Source organism: Arvicola amphibius, chromosome 7 (genome assembly GCF_903992535.2).
Source record: "Arvicola amphibius chromosome 7, mArvAmp1.2, whole genome shotgun sequence".
NCBI lineage: Eukaryota > Metazoa > Chordata > Mammalia > Rodentia > Cricetidae > Arvicola > Arvicola amphibius.
This window is the reverse complement of record NC_052053.1, coordinates 15,702,458-15,720,169: the sequence shown is the minus strand read 5'-3', so window position 1 is coordinate 15,720,169 and position 17,712 is coordinate 15,702,458. Positions and strand designations below refer to the sequence as shown.

Here is a 17,712-nt window from a genome sequence, read left to right as displayed (position 1 = left end):
CTCAGCTCCAAGACAGAGAGAGGCAGACGCGTGGAGTGCTGAGGAAGGGGACAGGTGCCTACCCAGATCAGCCAAACTAGCCCGATAACAGATGTCACTGCCAAAATGCCAGGATAGCCTAGGCTTCCAGGCTTTGGAACCTAATGGCTGGCCGCCCCTTTTACAAACCAAGCAATAAAACACTGCTGGAGTGGCTTCAAAGTAAAGACACTTCCTTCATTATCTAAGCAGCGATTCGCCTTGAAATGAAGCGAAGTGTAGACGGAGTGTTATTTTTAGAGCTGTGATAGCCGGAGCTCGCTGACTTCCGGGTGGCAGGAGGAGAGACTGCAGGTGCACGTAAATAGCCTGTATGTTTAATGTGCTGTTCAATTCGCAGAACAAAACACTGAAAGGTAAAAGAGAGACCAGTACACACACACACACACACACACACACACACACACAAATGCATGCGTTCACACGTGCTCACACAAGCCACACTAGAAGCCTGATTATTTTAGTAAATCGTGTATTCCTAAAGTTACTTTTATTGCAAAACTCACCCTGATCGTTAGTTAAACAGCAAATAGTCTTTAAGACCTATATTCACCATGGCTATAGAACCAGGGAGAGTACGGTCAAGTAACTGGTGACTGTCAAGGCAAAATGAAATACCTTTTCCCGAAACTTCAAAAGACAGCCCAACCCGGACTGTAGGAGGATTTCTGAGTGACAGACAAGCCACAGCATTCCTCGGGAGTCTGTGACGCTGACTCCCCTCCACTTCCCTTACCTATGGCCAAAGGGGCCTATGGCTGCCTGTGTGTTGTGGGTATTGTACACCATGGAAATGAGCTGCTGTCATTGCTGTAAAGAAGAGCTGACCGGCCAACAGCTAGGCAGGAGGTGCAGGCGGGGCTTCTGGGCAGAGAGAGGATGCAGGAGGAGACGCCCCCAATGAGACATGGAGGGAGTCAGACATACAGAATGAAAGAAAGGTAAAAAGCCACATGGCACAACGTAGATTAATAAAAGCGGATTCATTAAAGTTATAAGAGCTAGTGGGGCAAGCCTAAGCTGAGGCCGAGCTTTCATAATTAATAACAAGTCAAGTCTCCTTGTCGTTATTTGTGAGCTGGCGGTCCAAAGAAAAATCCGATTGCACCTGTGGAGCCTGGCTCCTTCAGCATCACAAGTACCTGTAACACATTTCAAAATTCAGGCCGGCACCTTAGCTCTCCTCTCCTCCCCTAAACTTCCCCCCACCACACACACAGCTACCCCTAAACTCCCCCCACACACAGTTGCTCCATATTCATATCCATGTTCATTCTCTTCCTCGCCCCCTCCCTCTCCTGTGCCTCCACGTCTCTCACTGCTCTCTAAGCTCTTACGCCTCCTGCCCGGCTATTCTCCCTCTCTCAGTCGGCTGGCCATGTTCTGTCTCCCTCTTTCTCACTCTTCCAGATGCCTCTGGCTCTTCTCTCTCTCTCTCCTATCTACAATAAAACGAAACCTTCCCCTTAACCACAGAGCAGTCATGTGGTCAGTTTATACAGAGACCTCTCCCACCAGGAAGGAATAAAAGTTAAGGCTGGAGAGGTTTTGGTGCAGGAGCTTTGTGCCTAGTCTGTCAGTCTCAGTGAAGTGGCATCCCAGCTTTCATTCCTAGCACTATAAACAACAAGAAGTAAAATAACTACAACTATAATTCATAATAAAATGCTATTCAGATAAAAGTTGCGCTGCTTAAAACAATCGAGAACTAGCTAGAGAGTCAGTGGGCACCTCCCACCAGGTCCACTTGCATGAAACACTTCGTATACACAGAGAGCATGGCATGAATGATCTTAATAATACATAAAGCTCATCTTTCATATTTTGGTTTCTCTAGGCAAAACAAAAAACAAAAAACCCTAAAGGAGAACTTGGTATTTAGATTAAGACAAATATAAATCCAAACAATGTAAACAATGTATCTAAGACTTATCTATTTTTAGTTTTTATATGAGATTTTGCTTGCAAGTCTGTAGATACGTATATGCCTGGGGCCAGAGGAAGACAGAAGAAGGCACTGGATCCCCCGGAACTGGAGTTGTCGATGGTTGTAGGAGGCTCTTCTGTAGGAGCAGTCAGGGCTCTTAATCACTGAGTCATCTCTCCATCCCAATTTTATCTTTAATATGAACGACAGAAGCACTAGAAAAAATGCACTGAACTTTTACCCTCCTTGTGCCTGGAACTCTGATGCCCACTTCTCCTTTAGAACACTTTAAACTGGCACACAGTCACAAAGCTGCCTGTACGATTCCTTAAAGAACAGAATGTCAGAGGCTGGGATGATGGGGTACATCTGCAACCCCAGCACCCGGGAAACAGAAGCAGGAGGAAACAGCTAGCCAAAGCCATCCTGGCTACTACAAGAGACCCTGCCTAAAAGAACAGAAGGCTTCAGATAAAATCTTGCTTTATCGCCGGGGCGCTGGTGGTCAGGAGGCAGAGGCAGGCGGATCTCTATGAGTTTGAGGCCAGCCTGGTCTACAGAGCAAGTTCCAGGACAGCTAGGGCTGTTACAAAGAGAAACCCTGTCTTGAAAAACCAAAAAGAAAAAAATATATATTTGCTTTTTCTGTGCCTTTTTTCAACAGCCTAGGGGTATTTAGCCCATCCTGACTTATGCCCAAAGCAGCCCTGGTCTTAAACCCATGCTGATGAGCACCATGTGAAGCTACACAGAACACACGCCCTCGTCCAGCCTCCACACTACACAGAAAAGAAGCCGTGTGAGAAATGTTTCCAAAACAGTTGTTAGTAAAGGTCAGGCACTGGGGTTCGCAGTCCACAAACTTGAAAGGGCATTGCTAGGAAAAAAAATAATAATGATAATGATGAAGGAGAAAAACGTTCTCTGTCCCAGGCGCGGTCACTTGAAGGGGCACTACTACGAAGGAAGCAAGATTACTCCTGTGAGCTCAAATTAAACCTTCACCTGCCTACAGAGACTTCTGACACCCCAGACACTAATCCCTTCTCCTGACAAGGAAGGTGCCCTCCCCACACAGAAGACAGAGAATATGAATTTGTCTTGTGGGGGTGACAGTGGGTGTCATTTGTTTTGTGATCTAAAATGGAGGCTAAGCCATTAACCTTTAATCACCAAAACTTTTTGTTGTTTGTGCATCTCCAGCCACCCCCCTCCAAAAATGTTTCTAAATTAAAAGAAAAGAAACTATGATTCTAATTTCCAATAAGTGCCAAAGAGAAACAAAGGTATTATTCCCCCCCCCCCCCCAGGGGGGGGGTATTTCAGAAACTCTTAAATTCTAATTTTAGAAATATCTGCTAGTACCTACCAAAACATAAACAGATGATTAAATAAATAGACTAGTCAGTCCTCTCTCCATGACAAAAGGAAATTAAACGAAGCAATTCAGTCTCTCATAACCAACCCTGACTCTCAGACATATACTTGTCTCCAAATAAAGTAATGCTTCCCAAAATAATTTCTTTTGGTAGGAATCTTGGTGTTTACAGAATCATGGGAACATGTCCAAAATGAGTTAAGTGAGGCAAGATAACAAGTTACACCTTAGCCAAGCATGGTGGCGCACGCCTTTAATCCCAGCACTCGGGAGGCAGAGGCAGGAGGATCTCTGTGAGCTCCAGGTCAGCCTGGACAAAAGCCAGGGATACCTAGAGACACCGTCTCAAAACAACTAACCAAACAAACAAAAAACGTTAAACCTTAAAATTACCTCAAGTCAGCAGAGGTCTCAGCACAAGGATATGAGGTCTACCTTCCAAACTGTGTTGAAGGAAGTCAAACATGTTGATACACAATAAACTCATGATGCTTGCCTTTCTTTTGTACTTGTAAGTCAGGGTGGAACCTCAACATCCTCTCAGAAATTGCTCTTACACTGCCAAAGACATCATAACGACAGCGAACCAGTCTCGGCACAGTTCCAAGAAACCACCACCTAAGATGGTTCAAGGCCACTGTCAACCTAGACTGGACTGAAACTCGCCTCCGAGACAAACTTCCAGTTGTGTCTGTGAGTATGTTTCCAAAAAGGCTAACAGAGGTGACAAGACACACAGACAATAGTCCACATGGTGGCACAGTCCCAGCCTGAGTAAAAAGGGACAAGTGAAAGTGAGTGCCGGCATTCACGGCCTGCTCCATGACCAGCCCAGGTGTGAGCAGGCAGTCTCCCAGTGCCAAGCCTTCCCCACCCTGTTGGGCTGTAGCCTTAAATGTGGGCCAAAATGAAACCTGCCTTTTGCTTCCTGTCAGATATTTGGTCATAACAAGGAGAAAAGCAACGGTAAAGCAGTAATACACCATCCAACACACGCCGGTCAAAAGGCCTGATGGTGATATTCTCCAGACTTGTACTGTCCAATGAAGCAGTCGCCAGCCATGACTGGCTACTGAGAGTCTAACATGTGAAGTATAACTCAAGTGCTGTGTCATGGGTTGAGTCTGAAATGCCCACAAAGGCGCATGTTTTGAACACTGAGTACTCAACTTGTGGTACAACTCTGAAGTCCGTGGAATCTTAAGGAGGTAAGCTCCGGCAAGCAGAAGGTCACCAGAATAGGCCTGTGAAGGTTAGTGACTCGTGCCCCAAGAACAGCCCTGCTTTCTCTATTTCCTGGTCCACAGACACATGGGAGGCCATAGGCACGCACTCTTGCGCCATGAGCACGGCCACACCCTCACTGCCACCTTGGACATCTGAAAGCATGAGCCACACTTTTCTTCCCTTCAGCCATTTCCGTGAGACCTGGGCCATGGTGATGCAGAGGGAAGTCACACAGACCGCTCTGTCTCTTCCCTCCTTAGCTTGAACTGAGGTCGGTGAAAATGCCTCACGGAGTCCATGGCCGCGTCTATCTCCTAGAATGTTGTTGCTGCTCTAATAACTCCAACATGCCCTCTTGACTCACCCCGTACGCTGAAAGCTGAGCTATTCCACATACTTGCTGCTCTTGAACTTGTGTTTTACACACACACAGGCCAGGCCACCACACTGACTCAATAGAATCTACTACAAAACACTAGGTAAAAGATGACAGCTGAAATCCATCGGGACCTAGGACTGGCGAGCCTGGGTATATAAGGACGGAAAGGACCCCAGGTGATGATGCACTTAGACTTTTGGAGCCTTCGGTGATAGAGCAAAGGTGTTGGGGTGGATTTTTCTGCAGCCCCTCCCAAAGTGAATTTCCTTATTCTCCTCACGTGTTCATACCATCTCTCACTTGGAAACTGATCGAAGTTGGCAGTGACTTGCACCTCCTTCCCTAGAAGAACCCCCTTCTGGTTTTTCAGTCACCTCAAATTAAGCAAAAGTAGACAGAGGCAAAGGGAAAGAAGACAACAGGGAAGAGAAGAAAGGGGGACAGGAAAGGAGTGAGTAGGGAGGTGAGGAGGGGAGGAAGGAAGGAGGGGAGGAGGGTAGAGAGCCAGTGAGGGGAGCAGGGAGAGATGGCAACAAAGACCACCCTGACAACATAACCGCCAAACTAAACACGGCAGGAAAGAGAGTGAGTGTGGTGCCCCGCATTACAAACCCAGTGCAAACAGATGCTTCCAGCTCAAAGCAAGAGCATCCATTCAGCTAAGACCTTCACCATCAACAGAGCAATTATGAGGACATCTCAACCCATCACAGGTCAGCGGCTTCCAAAGTCCTCCCAAGCTATCCATTCCCATGGCAGGCATCCACCTCTGCGTCCATCCAGTTAGGCTGGTGAACAGTTCCAACAGCAACTAAAGCTGGACACCTAAAACCCCATAAATGTCACCACATTTTACGTATTTACCTGAGAGGATAACTACACAGAGCACTCCTGATTCTCGGCTTCTGAAAAATTATATTAAATGTCAACTGCCTCCAAGAACGCGGAGTTAAAATGTTTGTCGAGGTCTCTGTGAGCTCCACCTTAAAAGGCATTTTCATATATATAAACACACAATCAGCTTAGAGCATCAATCATTTACTCCCTCAGTACCCAAGACATTTCTCACAGCTATGCCCGAGTTTATTCTCAAGTAACTGCTTGGCAAAGGAGAAGAGACTTGAAATACTTCGTCACTTGCTCGCACTGGGTTCCAACGTGTGTATCTCAATCAATTCTAGAGAGAAAGCCGTGCCAGGCTATCGTCGAAGGGGCCTATTTCTCTTCCTCCTGCTTTCCCAGTTAAGCCAAGTCTGAAATGCCTTTTTAATTAATACACTGAATTCTTCTCTAGTCCCAGAAATTCCACCAGTGAATAGCAGATTTGAAAAAAGAAACCTTGGAACGCTTACATGTCTTCAAGTATCTTGGGGCTATCTGGTATAACTTAGGCAGAAGTGTCCTGAAAGAGAATGTAAATCCTCATATGATGACTTGGGGAATTTTACTTTAATGAGAAAAAAAAGATTTTTTCCAAAAGATGTACCACAGAAGAGCTATAACATACATTAGATGAAATTTTACTTAAAAATCAGGCCGAGTGCTACAGTTGCTATGGTCTTGGCATGGACCATTCCCACCCCATCACTCTCTGTCCATTATAATTTATAAGAGTGCAACCCCTGCCTGCATAACAAACTCTGGAATCTCACCGCCCTGCAGTCCTGCTCCTGGGTTTCATCCGACTCTGATCTGCAGTATTTCTGATTTCTACACAGTAAGCAACTTCAAAGAGCTTCAAGGTGAAGGTTATATCTGAACACACTCACAGCAAGAGATCACTGGTGTGTCCAAAAGTGCAGGTTAAGTAGTGGGGATGCTAAAGGGAGCAGCAGAAATATCCTTACACCTCCTATGATGCCCAAGCAGAGTGGAGAATCACAGCAGGCAGCTCTCAAGCCCTCAGACCCCATGGGCCATTTCCCAAGTTCCGTGAATCCAGGAGGGGAAGCCTTCACTGTGCTCCCCAACATGGGCAGGAAGCACCGAAAGTGCTCCCCAGTGGTCTGCAGGGCTGAGTTCAGATCTACAGAGCCCTTGGAGCTGACTGGCCCAAAGTCAACTCAGTACAACTCATCAAAGGCAAGATCAAACCCTCAGGATCAAAGAAGACAAACTCCGATGTCAGGCAATGACATCCATCCCTCAAATTCAAACTCAAATTTGTCACAATGATCAAATGCTGAATAAGAAGTGGGAAGCACGGAAATGGAAAACGGTCCTCAAAGAAGCTCTGGCCATCCCGGGCCAGGATGGGCACACAGAAAACCATCCTCCCGAGGGCAACGCAGTGAAGGGCACCACAGGACGAGCAGAGGGGAGCCGGGAGAGCTAAGGACAGAGACTGTTTCTGGGAAGAAAACTCATTTAGTCCAGATTTCAAAAGCACCCAGAACAGAGTTAACGTGTATAAAAACAACAGAGTGGTGGTTAATGGGTTTAGTCAATGTAGGAACATGCGCCAACATATGTATGTCTTACACATGCACAGCTTTTGAGTGTGTTCAGTGCACAGGTACACTTTCAACATGCATGTTGTACTGTAACTGAGTACAACTAAAATAGAGACGCAAATGACTAAGGCACAGAGGCACTGAAGGTGGCAGAATGGTGTGCCAAACAGGAAAACTTCACAGTACAGGCGAGAAGCCTTTCCACATGTGTGCAAGGTTCCCCCAGGCTGGCGATGCCATCCTGAAGATGGAAATGCGGAGACAGAGCAGAAAAGGGAAGCAAGAGCTTTAAATGTTGTGTTTTGAGGGAACCCTGAGGATAACTAAGGGCAGCCAAACAGGGTACAAGCCTGACAGCAGCACAGACATTCTGATACAGAGGTATGCCTCGGAGTGCAACAGATTCTGATATAGCAGTATCAATTTTGGTACCATAGCCTACTAGAGCAAGAAAAAAAATGTTACTCTAATCTCCAAAAGCATTGACAGGGACCAAAAGAGTCAGAAACTCGGACTCAGAGACACATATACGATAATGTGATATCTATTATATACATATGATGTAGAATACTTGGGACTTGGTGATCTTGGAGCTGCGGAAGGCCGGTAAGGGTAGGACAGCAGCATAGTCAGCATGTTTTGCACTTGGGGATTTTCAGACGGAGAACAGAGAAGGAGCAGCGATAGGAATGAAGGACTAGGAAGCTCCAGAAGAACTGGGCGGTGCCTGGACGTGGACTCTTGCCTGATATAGACAAGGCCCTGGGCATGATCCCCTGCACCACAAAGGAAGAAGAAAGGTCATCCAAATACTAGTTCAAAGTCAGGAAAGGCCTCTGCATTTCTGGGTCAGCCATGGGGATGCAGACCGTAAAGTAGTGGCAGGCAGGGAAACAGAAGGTACTATACATATAAGAGGTAGAAACAGAAGCCCAGATCACAGCCATTCCAGATTGTAAACCAAATAAATAGGTCCAAATTTGCCTACCGGGGAAGACTGAAGACAGCCCACAGTGCCCATGGCTTCTGTCCACAGATGGACAAAGGCAATTTTAGAGACCAGAACTTGGTTTTTGAGAGACAGCAGAAGCCAGATTACAGTAGGCAAAGAGGAAGTGGGCGGTTCTCTTGTCAGCTCTGCTGGGACAGGAGGGGCAGGAAAGACAAGAACAGCTGTACACGCTGGGCCAGCCTGGAACCCCAGCTCTTGGAAGGCAGGGGCAGAAGAGTTCAAAGCCATCCTCTGCTACCACAATGAGCTCAATACCAGCCTGGACCACTTGAGGCTCTGTTTTTAAATAAACACTACCACCACCACAAACAAGGGTTGAGAGGAACAGGGGTGTAGATCAGTTGTGGAGAACCTGAGGCCCAACCTACAGCACTAAAAAAGGGAAACATGAGAAAGACTTCAATATTTTTAAACTGAGGAAGGGAAGGAAAGAGGAAAGGAGAGAGGGAGAGAGGGAGGGAGGGAAGGAGGGAGAGAGGGAGGGAGGGAAGGAGGGAGGGAGGGAGGGACGGAGGGAGGGAACAGAAAAGATGACCATCTGAAAACAGATGGCCCAGTTTTCCCAGTCTCTGAGAAGCAGGGACTACTTCTTTGAAGTCAGCAGCATTTCCGGCCAGCATGGCAGCCTCCAAAGGCCAACTCAGAGGTAGAAGAAAAGTGCTAGACGCAGGTTGTTCACAGAGCTTTTCCTTTATGGGCTGTTCCTCCCAGCAACCTTCCCACAGGATGCTCTCATTGCTTGTCAGAGAGCCATCTGGCACCTAAACCCCTGAGCTGTCCAAACCGCCAGGAGCTCCACAGGTCTCCCCAGCTTCCTCCATGAAGTCTCAAGGGTGTAGAGTTGCCTAGGCCTAGGCCATGCCAGCCTACCTGGGCTTCTGATTTCCAATGCACACCACCTTCCAGATGGCTTCCAGAAGAAGTTCTGAGGGTGACCTCGCTCCTTTGCACCCTCCCTTGGCAGAAACCAAGTGGAATAACTCTTGAAGCCACTTCAAAGGCTCGAGACGCCAGGGCTGTGTTCTGTCCTGATAACTTGAATCAGATTAGCAAAGAAAGTTTATAGAAGTTATGGCTAAAACTAATTGAGTGTACCCTGTGCCAAGCACTGTCCTAAGTGTTTTACACGCTCACAAACCTACTTTTGTTCAGGCTACCAATGTGGAAACCGAGTGCAGACACATCTAAGCAATCTGTTCTCGGTCACAACTGCCAGTGACTACCATAGCGGGACATGAAACAAACGGCCCAGGGTTTCTGACTCTAGAGACAGCATGGCTGATGTTTATTTTTAAACCCCATCCAAAATGGAGTTAAGATAAGATGTAAGAGTCAGACGGGGTTGGGGGAGGGTGCACATTATTGGTCATGAATCAAATACAACAAAAAAGCAAAGATTGCAGTCTCTCTTCCGTAAGTTTCTTTTAACCTTGAGATCTCTTCCACTTAACAATCTTATGAGCAGAGTTACAAGAACACTCTCCTTGGGAATACAGTCAATGCCACGGAACTGCACTAAGAAGCCTAAAGGCTGGAGGTGAACCTTAGAGACAGAGGGCCCTTCTATCAGGTCACATATACACACACACACAGACACACACACACACACACACACACACACACACACACACACACCACAGGCTAAACTGGGAAAACGCCTATGTATCACTTAGCAGAATGGTCACAATGTGAATGTTTTGTGTGTATTTTTCTTGGTATTTTAAAAAGTGAAGCAGTTAGAAATCAAAGTCCCATCCTCAACTGGGTTATCCCAGACCTCTTTATTATAGGAAGAGAGAGAAAGGTAGCGGGGAAGAGAGGGAGAGATGGAGGGAAAGACAGAAGGAAGGAGAGAGATGGGGGAAGCCTAACTAACTGAAGTCAATGGAAAATGCCAAAACTGTTGGCAGGAAGGCCAAGAGATCAGTGCTTCAGCTCCCCCAAGAAACACTCAGGAGATCTACCCATTGTCCTCAACTACCTCTAGGCCAAGCTATCACCAACCTAGTGCTAATCCCCAAACCCTGGAACCTCCCAGAAGCTGTAAGAACACCCTAGGCTGTTTGCAGATCACAATTTAGGAGAAGCTAATGTTCTGATCCTACAAGTGACAGCAGCCTTGTTACCTAGGTCTTGGCAAAAGGCCTGTGGACCTACCTAGACAGATAAGCCAAGCCATAGAAAAGAGGAACCAGATGAGCCTAGGGGCCCACTGTCAAAACGGTCCATTTCTTCTCTATTGCCTCGGATGGCAGGTGAGTGCTCTTTTAGACCATTCTCAAGGACCTCCATGGGTAAAAATATGAAGCAGCATGAAGAACTCAAAAGCAAAATTTAAAAAAGAAAGGAAAAAGGCTTTTCCTGATCACCACAGCCCCCCTCCCGCAATGAGGACAACCAAACATTCTAAAGCAGCAGCGATCTATTTATTGCTCCTCCGTGGAACAGGAGGGGAGATAAGAGCACTGCTGGAATTACCTGAACCCAGTTCGGAAACTGATCCTGCCAAGACTGCACCTCTGTCAAGGAGAGAAGTTCACTGAGGTTGTCCATTCTAGGACGGATGTCCAAGTCAATGTTTACACAACTCATCTTTTATTCTTTGTTTAAAGAGTCAAGGAGCGCCTGTGAATACCGCCAACACACTCGGTTTTCAGCTGGCGACGCCGAGGTGCCCTTCATGCTTCTGAGGAAGGGACTCGAGGGTGAGGTGCGATGAATAGAGCTGGGGATGATAAACAGAGCTGGAACTCTCTCCAGAGGACGGCTGTGTGTACAGAACACAGAGTGATCCCGAAGGCCCCGACACGGGAGCTCAACGGCTCCACGGGTCTCACCGCTGTTTAACGACAAAGCTCCCTCCGAGAGCTCTGAGATTATTTCTAGGTCATGCCTGAACTTCTGAACCAGATTACTCCCTAATAGCATTATAGTTCCTCCATGCCTCTTACAACGGAACGGCAGTGCCACAAGCACAAAACTTTATGCTTAGAGTTGGCGAGTCCTGTGTTTGTTCCTCTACAACAGGAAAGCTTAAATAACTGAACCTGGTCTGTTTGGATTTTAGAACACTCAGCCTCTCCTAACGCCGAGGCCCGGTCCTGTGCCCAGAAAGAAACAGAAGAAACAGTGCTTGTGCCTTGTGCCACGCTGGAAGTTAAAGCACCCTGCCTCCTTCCTAGGCTTTGGGCTCTGGCACATCTGAGCCTCCTGCTGGTGGTGGCTCACACTGCTGGAGGCTCATCGCAGGCCACCTGCTGGAGGGCAGGGAGAGGCAGTGACTTCCAAATTGACTTGGGTGTTTGTATGGCTAACCTCTTGAATATAATGTTTACAGCAAAGTGCACAACCACAAACTCACTCTGAATCACTCAAAAAAGGCTAACTGGGAATGGGTTTGTCTTTCTTCGTAAACATTAAGCCCTTGAAAAACCCTTTTCCAGCAATTTTCCAAGAATTAAGGGTTTCCAAACAGCCATCTCTTAGATAGGAAAATATGAGATCCATACTCAGCATAGAGAACCCTCTCACAACATAAATGTGTAAAACCAACAGGGAATAAGCAGGTGTTTCATCTCTTGAACTCCTCAGGTAAATTCCCTTTTCTTTCCTCTTTTGTCTTCACTAAAATCGAACAACCAAAATTAGCATCGTTACCACAAGCAGAGAAGGCCTTGCAATTAATCCTACTTAAACTATAAAGATATTATTCCTTAGTTCACAAAAGAGGCCAACTCAAAATATTGTTTCCAAAGTCACAGCTTAAACTTTAACCCTCCTAACAACATAAGAATATAAATCAGTTGTATGTAAATTGTTCTGTCTCCTTAGGAAATCTGTGTGGTAGAAGAACCAAACAGCTCAGAGGTTTAATAGGGAAATCCACCATTGCTTAGAGAAAGCAGAGACATAAATAATTAAGCACCTTAACAAACTCTTATTCAGATTTCAAAACCAGTACACAATGCTAGTCAGTTTCTCCCCTGAACAGCATCTGCCTCTTCACCCCCCAATGCTCACTCAGCACACCCTACAGGATCAGTTACTCTTGTCTCCTAATTCATGAAGTCCTTAAGGACAGGGACCACTGTTTATTTATCCTTGCATTGCTACTAGCCACCAAAAATGCAGGGAACTTGGAAGGCCTTAAGACCTCGATAAGTGATTTAAAATGATGAGGTTAGGTACTAGGGAGTATATAAAAAATGGCAGAAGGGGCCACCAAACTATGTCCAGGGAGAAGAGCAAAGCTTCTCTTTGGAAGAAGACACTTTGGCCTTGGAAGTGGAACAAGGCTCTCCAGGCAAAGAAGACCCCTCAGCAGCAATGTCCCTGAGTCGGTCCTCAGCACCAATACATACTATGTGTGCAAATGTGTGTGTGCGTGTGTGTGTGTGTGTGTGTGTGTGTGTGTGTGTGTGTGTGTGGTGGGCTTTCAAAGGAAAGAGTCTGCCAAGTAGAGCCTTTGCAGGACAGCAGGGAGCCAGTATAAACGCTGGGAGAATGTAAGACCACAGGAGGCAGCAAAGAAATTCTGGGTGAAGAGGCTCAGACGCCAAGCAAGAACAGTTTTCACTGAGGACTCTGGGCTTGGAAAGCGCCTGGGGTTATTAAATCCTGACAGTGTCGTGAAGGTTCACTCCTAAAGAGTCTTTTGCTAAAAGTTATGAAGTATACTACAAGAATTTTGGCTGCAAACGTCTATAAAGACTACTTGCAGCTTTTGCACACCAGCCCACACCATCACTACACACACGAGCACACACAGGGGCACTTCTGACTGTGAAACACATATATATGTATACACATGTGTATAGGTACGCATTTCTGGCAGCCTCACAGAGGAGATAAAAGGGGCTCCTTTGAGTGCCCTGTGAAATTATATTAATTGTAATTTTTCAAGGAGAAAAAAATCGAGAAATCTTTTAAAGTAAAAGAAAAAAATTAAGATAACTTGGATTCCCCTCCCCCCTCCATCCTTCGATACCAAAGACTATGGCAACAACAGCCAGAGTGCAGAGTTCATATGATGGGGGTCCCACTTTGCCTGGCAGCATGGCTCAGGGACAAAACTTTTAACTGAATGATCTTGTAGGTAAGGTTCTAAGCTAGAGGACAGCACAATCCCCCTGGCCCTTCACGTGCTTGGCTCAAAGAAATGAACGCCTGCTTCTTGCCTTTCGACTTTGCCAGGTATTTAAAAATGTAAGATAAGATGATATTAGTGAGCTGCCTAGGAGACACCGAAAGGCTGGGCGAGGATGGTGGACAGCCTCGAGTTTCACCCAGTAAATCCGCCTGGCGCAGGGCAGAAGGCCAGCGCGCCCGCCCGCTGATCGGCCCCGGGGTTAGCGGCAGGCGGCGCGCCGGCTCCGAGGGAGGCAGGTACCCCGGGCGCAGCGCGCACAGAGCCGGGTCGCAGGGCGGGCATGTGGCGACTGTCAGAAGAAGGCCAGCATCCTCCCTGGCCTGGGCAGGAGCCTGGGCCTCCGCCGCTACTACGTGGACCGGTACCCCACCGAGAGGTCACGGCAGGAGGCAGAGGCGCGGCTGCGCCCGCAGGGTCTCTCAGGACGCGTTGCACCCGGCGCGGCGCGGGGGCGAGGAAGCCCAGGGCGGCACCCCCGCATCCCCACCCCGCCCCAGCAGCCCATCCGCGTGGTCACACGCCACGGGCTGCGGCCCCCGCGCTGGTAGGGCGGGGGAGGGAGGAGGATGCGGCGTTACCGGGTCCCAGCTCCGCCAACCCGGCGATCCCGGAGATAAAAGTTTGCAGCATGCAGCTCGTCTGCAGTGCGAGTCACATCCGCCGCGCCACCTCCTCCTGCAGCAGCCGCGCTCAGGGAAGGAAGGGATAAATTAAAAATTAAAAAATACAATAAAATAACTGTTAGAGCCGGTAGGCCCCGAAGCCGGCCGCTCTGCCTTCGGGCGTGCAGGCAGGCAGGAAAAACCGCATCCCGCACCCACTCCCGCCCAGTCTCGGCGCCCGGCCTGGACCGGCCCCGCAGCACCCTCCGCACTGACCGATAACCTCCTGAAGCTCGTACGCGTCTCTGCAGATGGGCCAGCCGACCGCCTGAGCTGCCGGGGCCGAGGCTGGAGCCGCTGCTGGAGCCGAGGCCGGGGCTGCGGGCGCCGCCGGAGCCGGGGCCGGTGCTGATGTCGCGGCCGCCGGGGCCGCCGCCGCTGTCACCGGGGCCGCCTGCTGGGGAAGCTGGACGTGCACGGGCGAGCCGCTCGGCTCCGCCATGATGCTGCGGGAGGAGAGTGAGGGGACGCGCCGGCGGGCGGACGGACGACCTTCCACTTGAAACTTCCCTAGCCTCGTCGCCCACACCTCTCGGCCGGCGCACGCCCTCCCCGTCCGCCGCAGCCGCCGCCGCCGGAGCCTGCCACGAGGGGAGGGAGCCCGGAGGCAGAGCCGGGCGGAGGGAGGAGGCTGCGCGGCGGAGGCGGGGACGGGAGGAGGCGGCGGCCGCCGCGCCCGCCGCGCGCCCCGAACCTCGCGCGCGCGGTGCTCTCGGCGCCGAGGGGAACCGCCGCCCCCTCCGGCCCTGCTGGCCGCCGGGGAAGTTTCCAGGCGCGTGGAGCCGTGCGGCTTCGGGGGTGCTTTCGGGGCTCACCCAGCTCCCTTCCTGCCCTCCGGGCGCCTCCGCCCTAGACAATCGCGCTCTGCAGAAGAAGCCCCCCTGGGACTCCGAGGGCGGGGTCGTTGAACGGCTGCCAGGTTCTCGGCCGGCTAACTCTCCCCGCCCGGCTCAAGAACCCGGAGTTCTTTTTACGAGTTAGCGAGTGAGACACCTCCACGGCGTCGGTTTTGTAGGACGCCGGTTAAAAAATAACCCGGCTTGTAACTTTCCGGTGCTTTACCTGGCAGTATCCCTTTCGCACCTTGCCGAAAGTAAGCGCGGTGCTGCTCTCAAATGAAACCCGACTCCCTAAGTCCCCTGGCTTTCTCTTTTGTTCAAAACCCACTCGGATCCCAGAAAGGTGATGTCAGGGACTGTGAAGTTACAAGGAATGGAGAGGGGCTTGGAGTGTAACTCTGAGACAGAGCGCTGGCCTAGCCTGCTCTCAATAAGATTCCTGGTTCTACACCCCATCCCATCCCCCACCAGCAGCTTTCATGTGCTTAATACCCTGTTCAGTGCTATTGTACCTGCCTAATAAACTTCCTAGGTTCGATACCAAGTGCAAATACATACATCGGCAGTCACATTAACCCCTTAAGATCCTGAGGTCAGACAGCAAATTTCTTTGACTGAACCTAAGAAACTTCCTGGGGCATAAATGAACTGCAATGGAAAGTTTTAAATAAATGCTGCCTTTTCAACACTCCCCAAATTACCTCATCTTTAAAATAGCTGTGGTAAAACCAGAGCTCTTTCTAATTGCAGGTGTCACGTTTGAATGTTCAGCTCTGTTCCCTCACAGAGGTGACCACGATTAAATAAATGACCCTTGCCTGGGGCTGGAGGGTTCCTGTGACTCAAAAGCAGGATGGGTTCTGTGGCCGACATTAGCCTGATGGGGGTCTCAAGGCACAGCAAGGTCTGAGAAAGGACAAGGCACCTGTAAAACGCCATCGAACTCTTAAAGGAATAAAGATCTTAAACTTTTTAAAAGATAATTCGGGAGAAGCGTAGACCTTTGCTTGGAGAAAAACCAGTTGTCTAGGGAACACAGTGGTACAAACTGATAGTTACGTTTACTTAAACCCCTTAGAACAGTGTGTATGGATCAGTTAGGAGACAGCAACGCGCAGGATGAACTGAGAACGTGTACTTCATTTTATGCAGATATATTATTATTAAAAAGCAAATATATTCATTTTAATCTTAGCCAAGAAATCGGCTTCATAAACAAACTCGAGGCCTCTGATGAACAGAAGTGTTCATCATCCCAAGCCATCCCTGCCCTGTTTACCACTGCATGAGCTGCTCCTGTTCTATCCTGAGAACTTTTGAGGACTTCTTTTAAAGGAAAATAAGAAAGATTAAATAAACACCCCCCCCCCCCCCCTGCTTGGTTGTCCAAAGTTATATCTTCACTTTGGCTGAGGGAAGCCTTTTAGACAGGATAGGAAAATGTGATTCACAGATCTGAGTCAAATACAAAGAACCGTTTCCTAGTCAGAGACCAGGTATCTGTCATGATCTCAGGGCTATTAATGCTTTTAAACTGAAGATTAGGTTTCAAGAGGAGACTGAGAGCTCCAACATGGTGGCCGGGAAAGGAACCTTTACCACAAAAGAAACAAACGTACAAACAAACAAACAAACATCATCTGGCCCAAAGCAGGACTGAGGTTCAAAAACCCTGGTGTAGAAGGAGGCAAATGTGAAGAGAAAACAATGGGCCCTTCTTAGCTTCCCTTTCTGCTTTCAAGTATCTGGATAAATGAATCCTACATGCATTGAAAAAGGATTTGTTTGTATTTTCATGGCATCTTTGACCAGAAACACAATTTCAATTTAGTGATCAATTTCCAGGCAAAACCAAATGTTTCTTAAATACCTATATTCCCAAATGTTAAGTACAAGCACTATTTCCATGGTTATTTACGGAAACATTAACTTGCAAGTTTAATCTCATGGGTTTTTTTAATATAATTTTAAAAAACTATGCTTACTTCCTCATAGTTAAGCCTGGTGACAAAGGCCCCCTAAGACTAGATGTTCTTTAAGCTTACTTACCTGTGGACGTTCCTGACCACTCTTGCATGTTGTCATTCTGGCAAACCCTTAGGAAAGCCCCCGGAGGAGACAGACAGCTGGTCTGTGACAGGAACAGTCGTTCTTTGTGGGTAACTAAATGATCTGTGTCTGATTCCAGCCTGTGATTGATCTCAACAACTCCACATTTGTCTCGCCTGTCTCCCCAACATCCCTGGAATTCATAATCTCAGTCCATGGATTGAAAGTAAAAATATAAATTCATCTGACAAAATACGGGTCATATATATTTAATCATTTTTTTTTCTTTCTCCTGAAAAGTTCCACCGGGGAGAATGGGAACAGCTTTTGGAGAGATAAGCAGGAATGGCTTCTTTATAAAGAGATCCCTGTTTTAAAGGATTAAAGTCCCCATAAAAGAGACCTGAAAAATCAAGCATGGTGGCACACACCTGTAATCCCAGCACTTGGAAGGCTAAGACAGAAGGACAGCTAGTTTGAGGTCAGTCTGGGTTATATCAGGGAGACCTTGTTTCAAAACGAAAGACATCCTTAACGTCTGTGTGCTTCTGCCTGTGTTTATCCTCTTCCTCTAGCTTCCTAAACTGTGCGTGCGTGT

General features: G+C 48.1%; 1 protein-coding gene across 1 annotated transcript in view; it reads right to left on the bottom strand.

The window, feature by feature from the left end:
* Stk39 (serine/threonine kinase 39) overlaps positions 1-14,668 on the bottom strand; it is a 256,946-nt gene extending 242,278 nt beyond the window's left edge. The window contains exon 1 of the mRNA XM_038337065.1: positions 14,443-14,668. Within this exon, the coding sequence (XP_038192993.1) occupies positions 14,443-14,668 (226 nt within the window). The remainder of the gene's footprint in view (positions 1-14,442) is intronic.
* Positions 14,669-17,712: the final 3,044 nt, after the last annotated feature.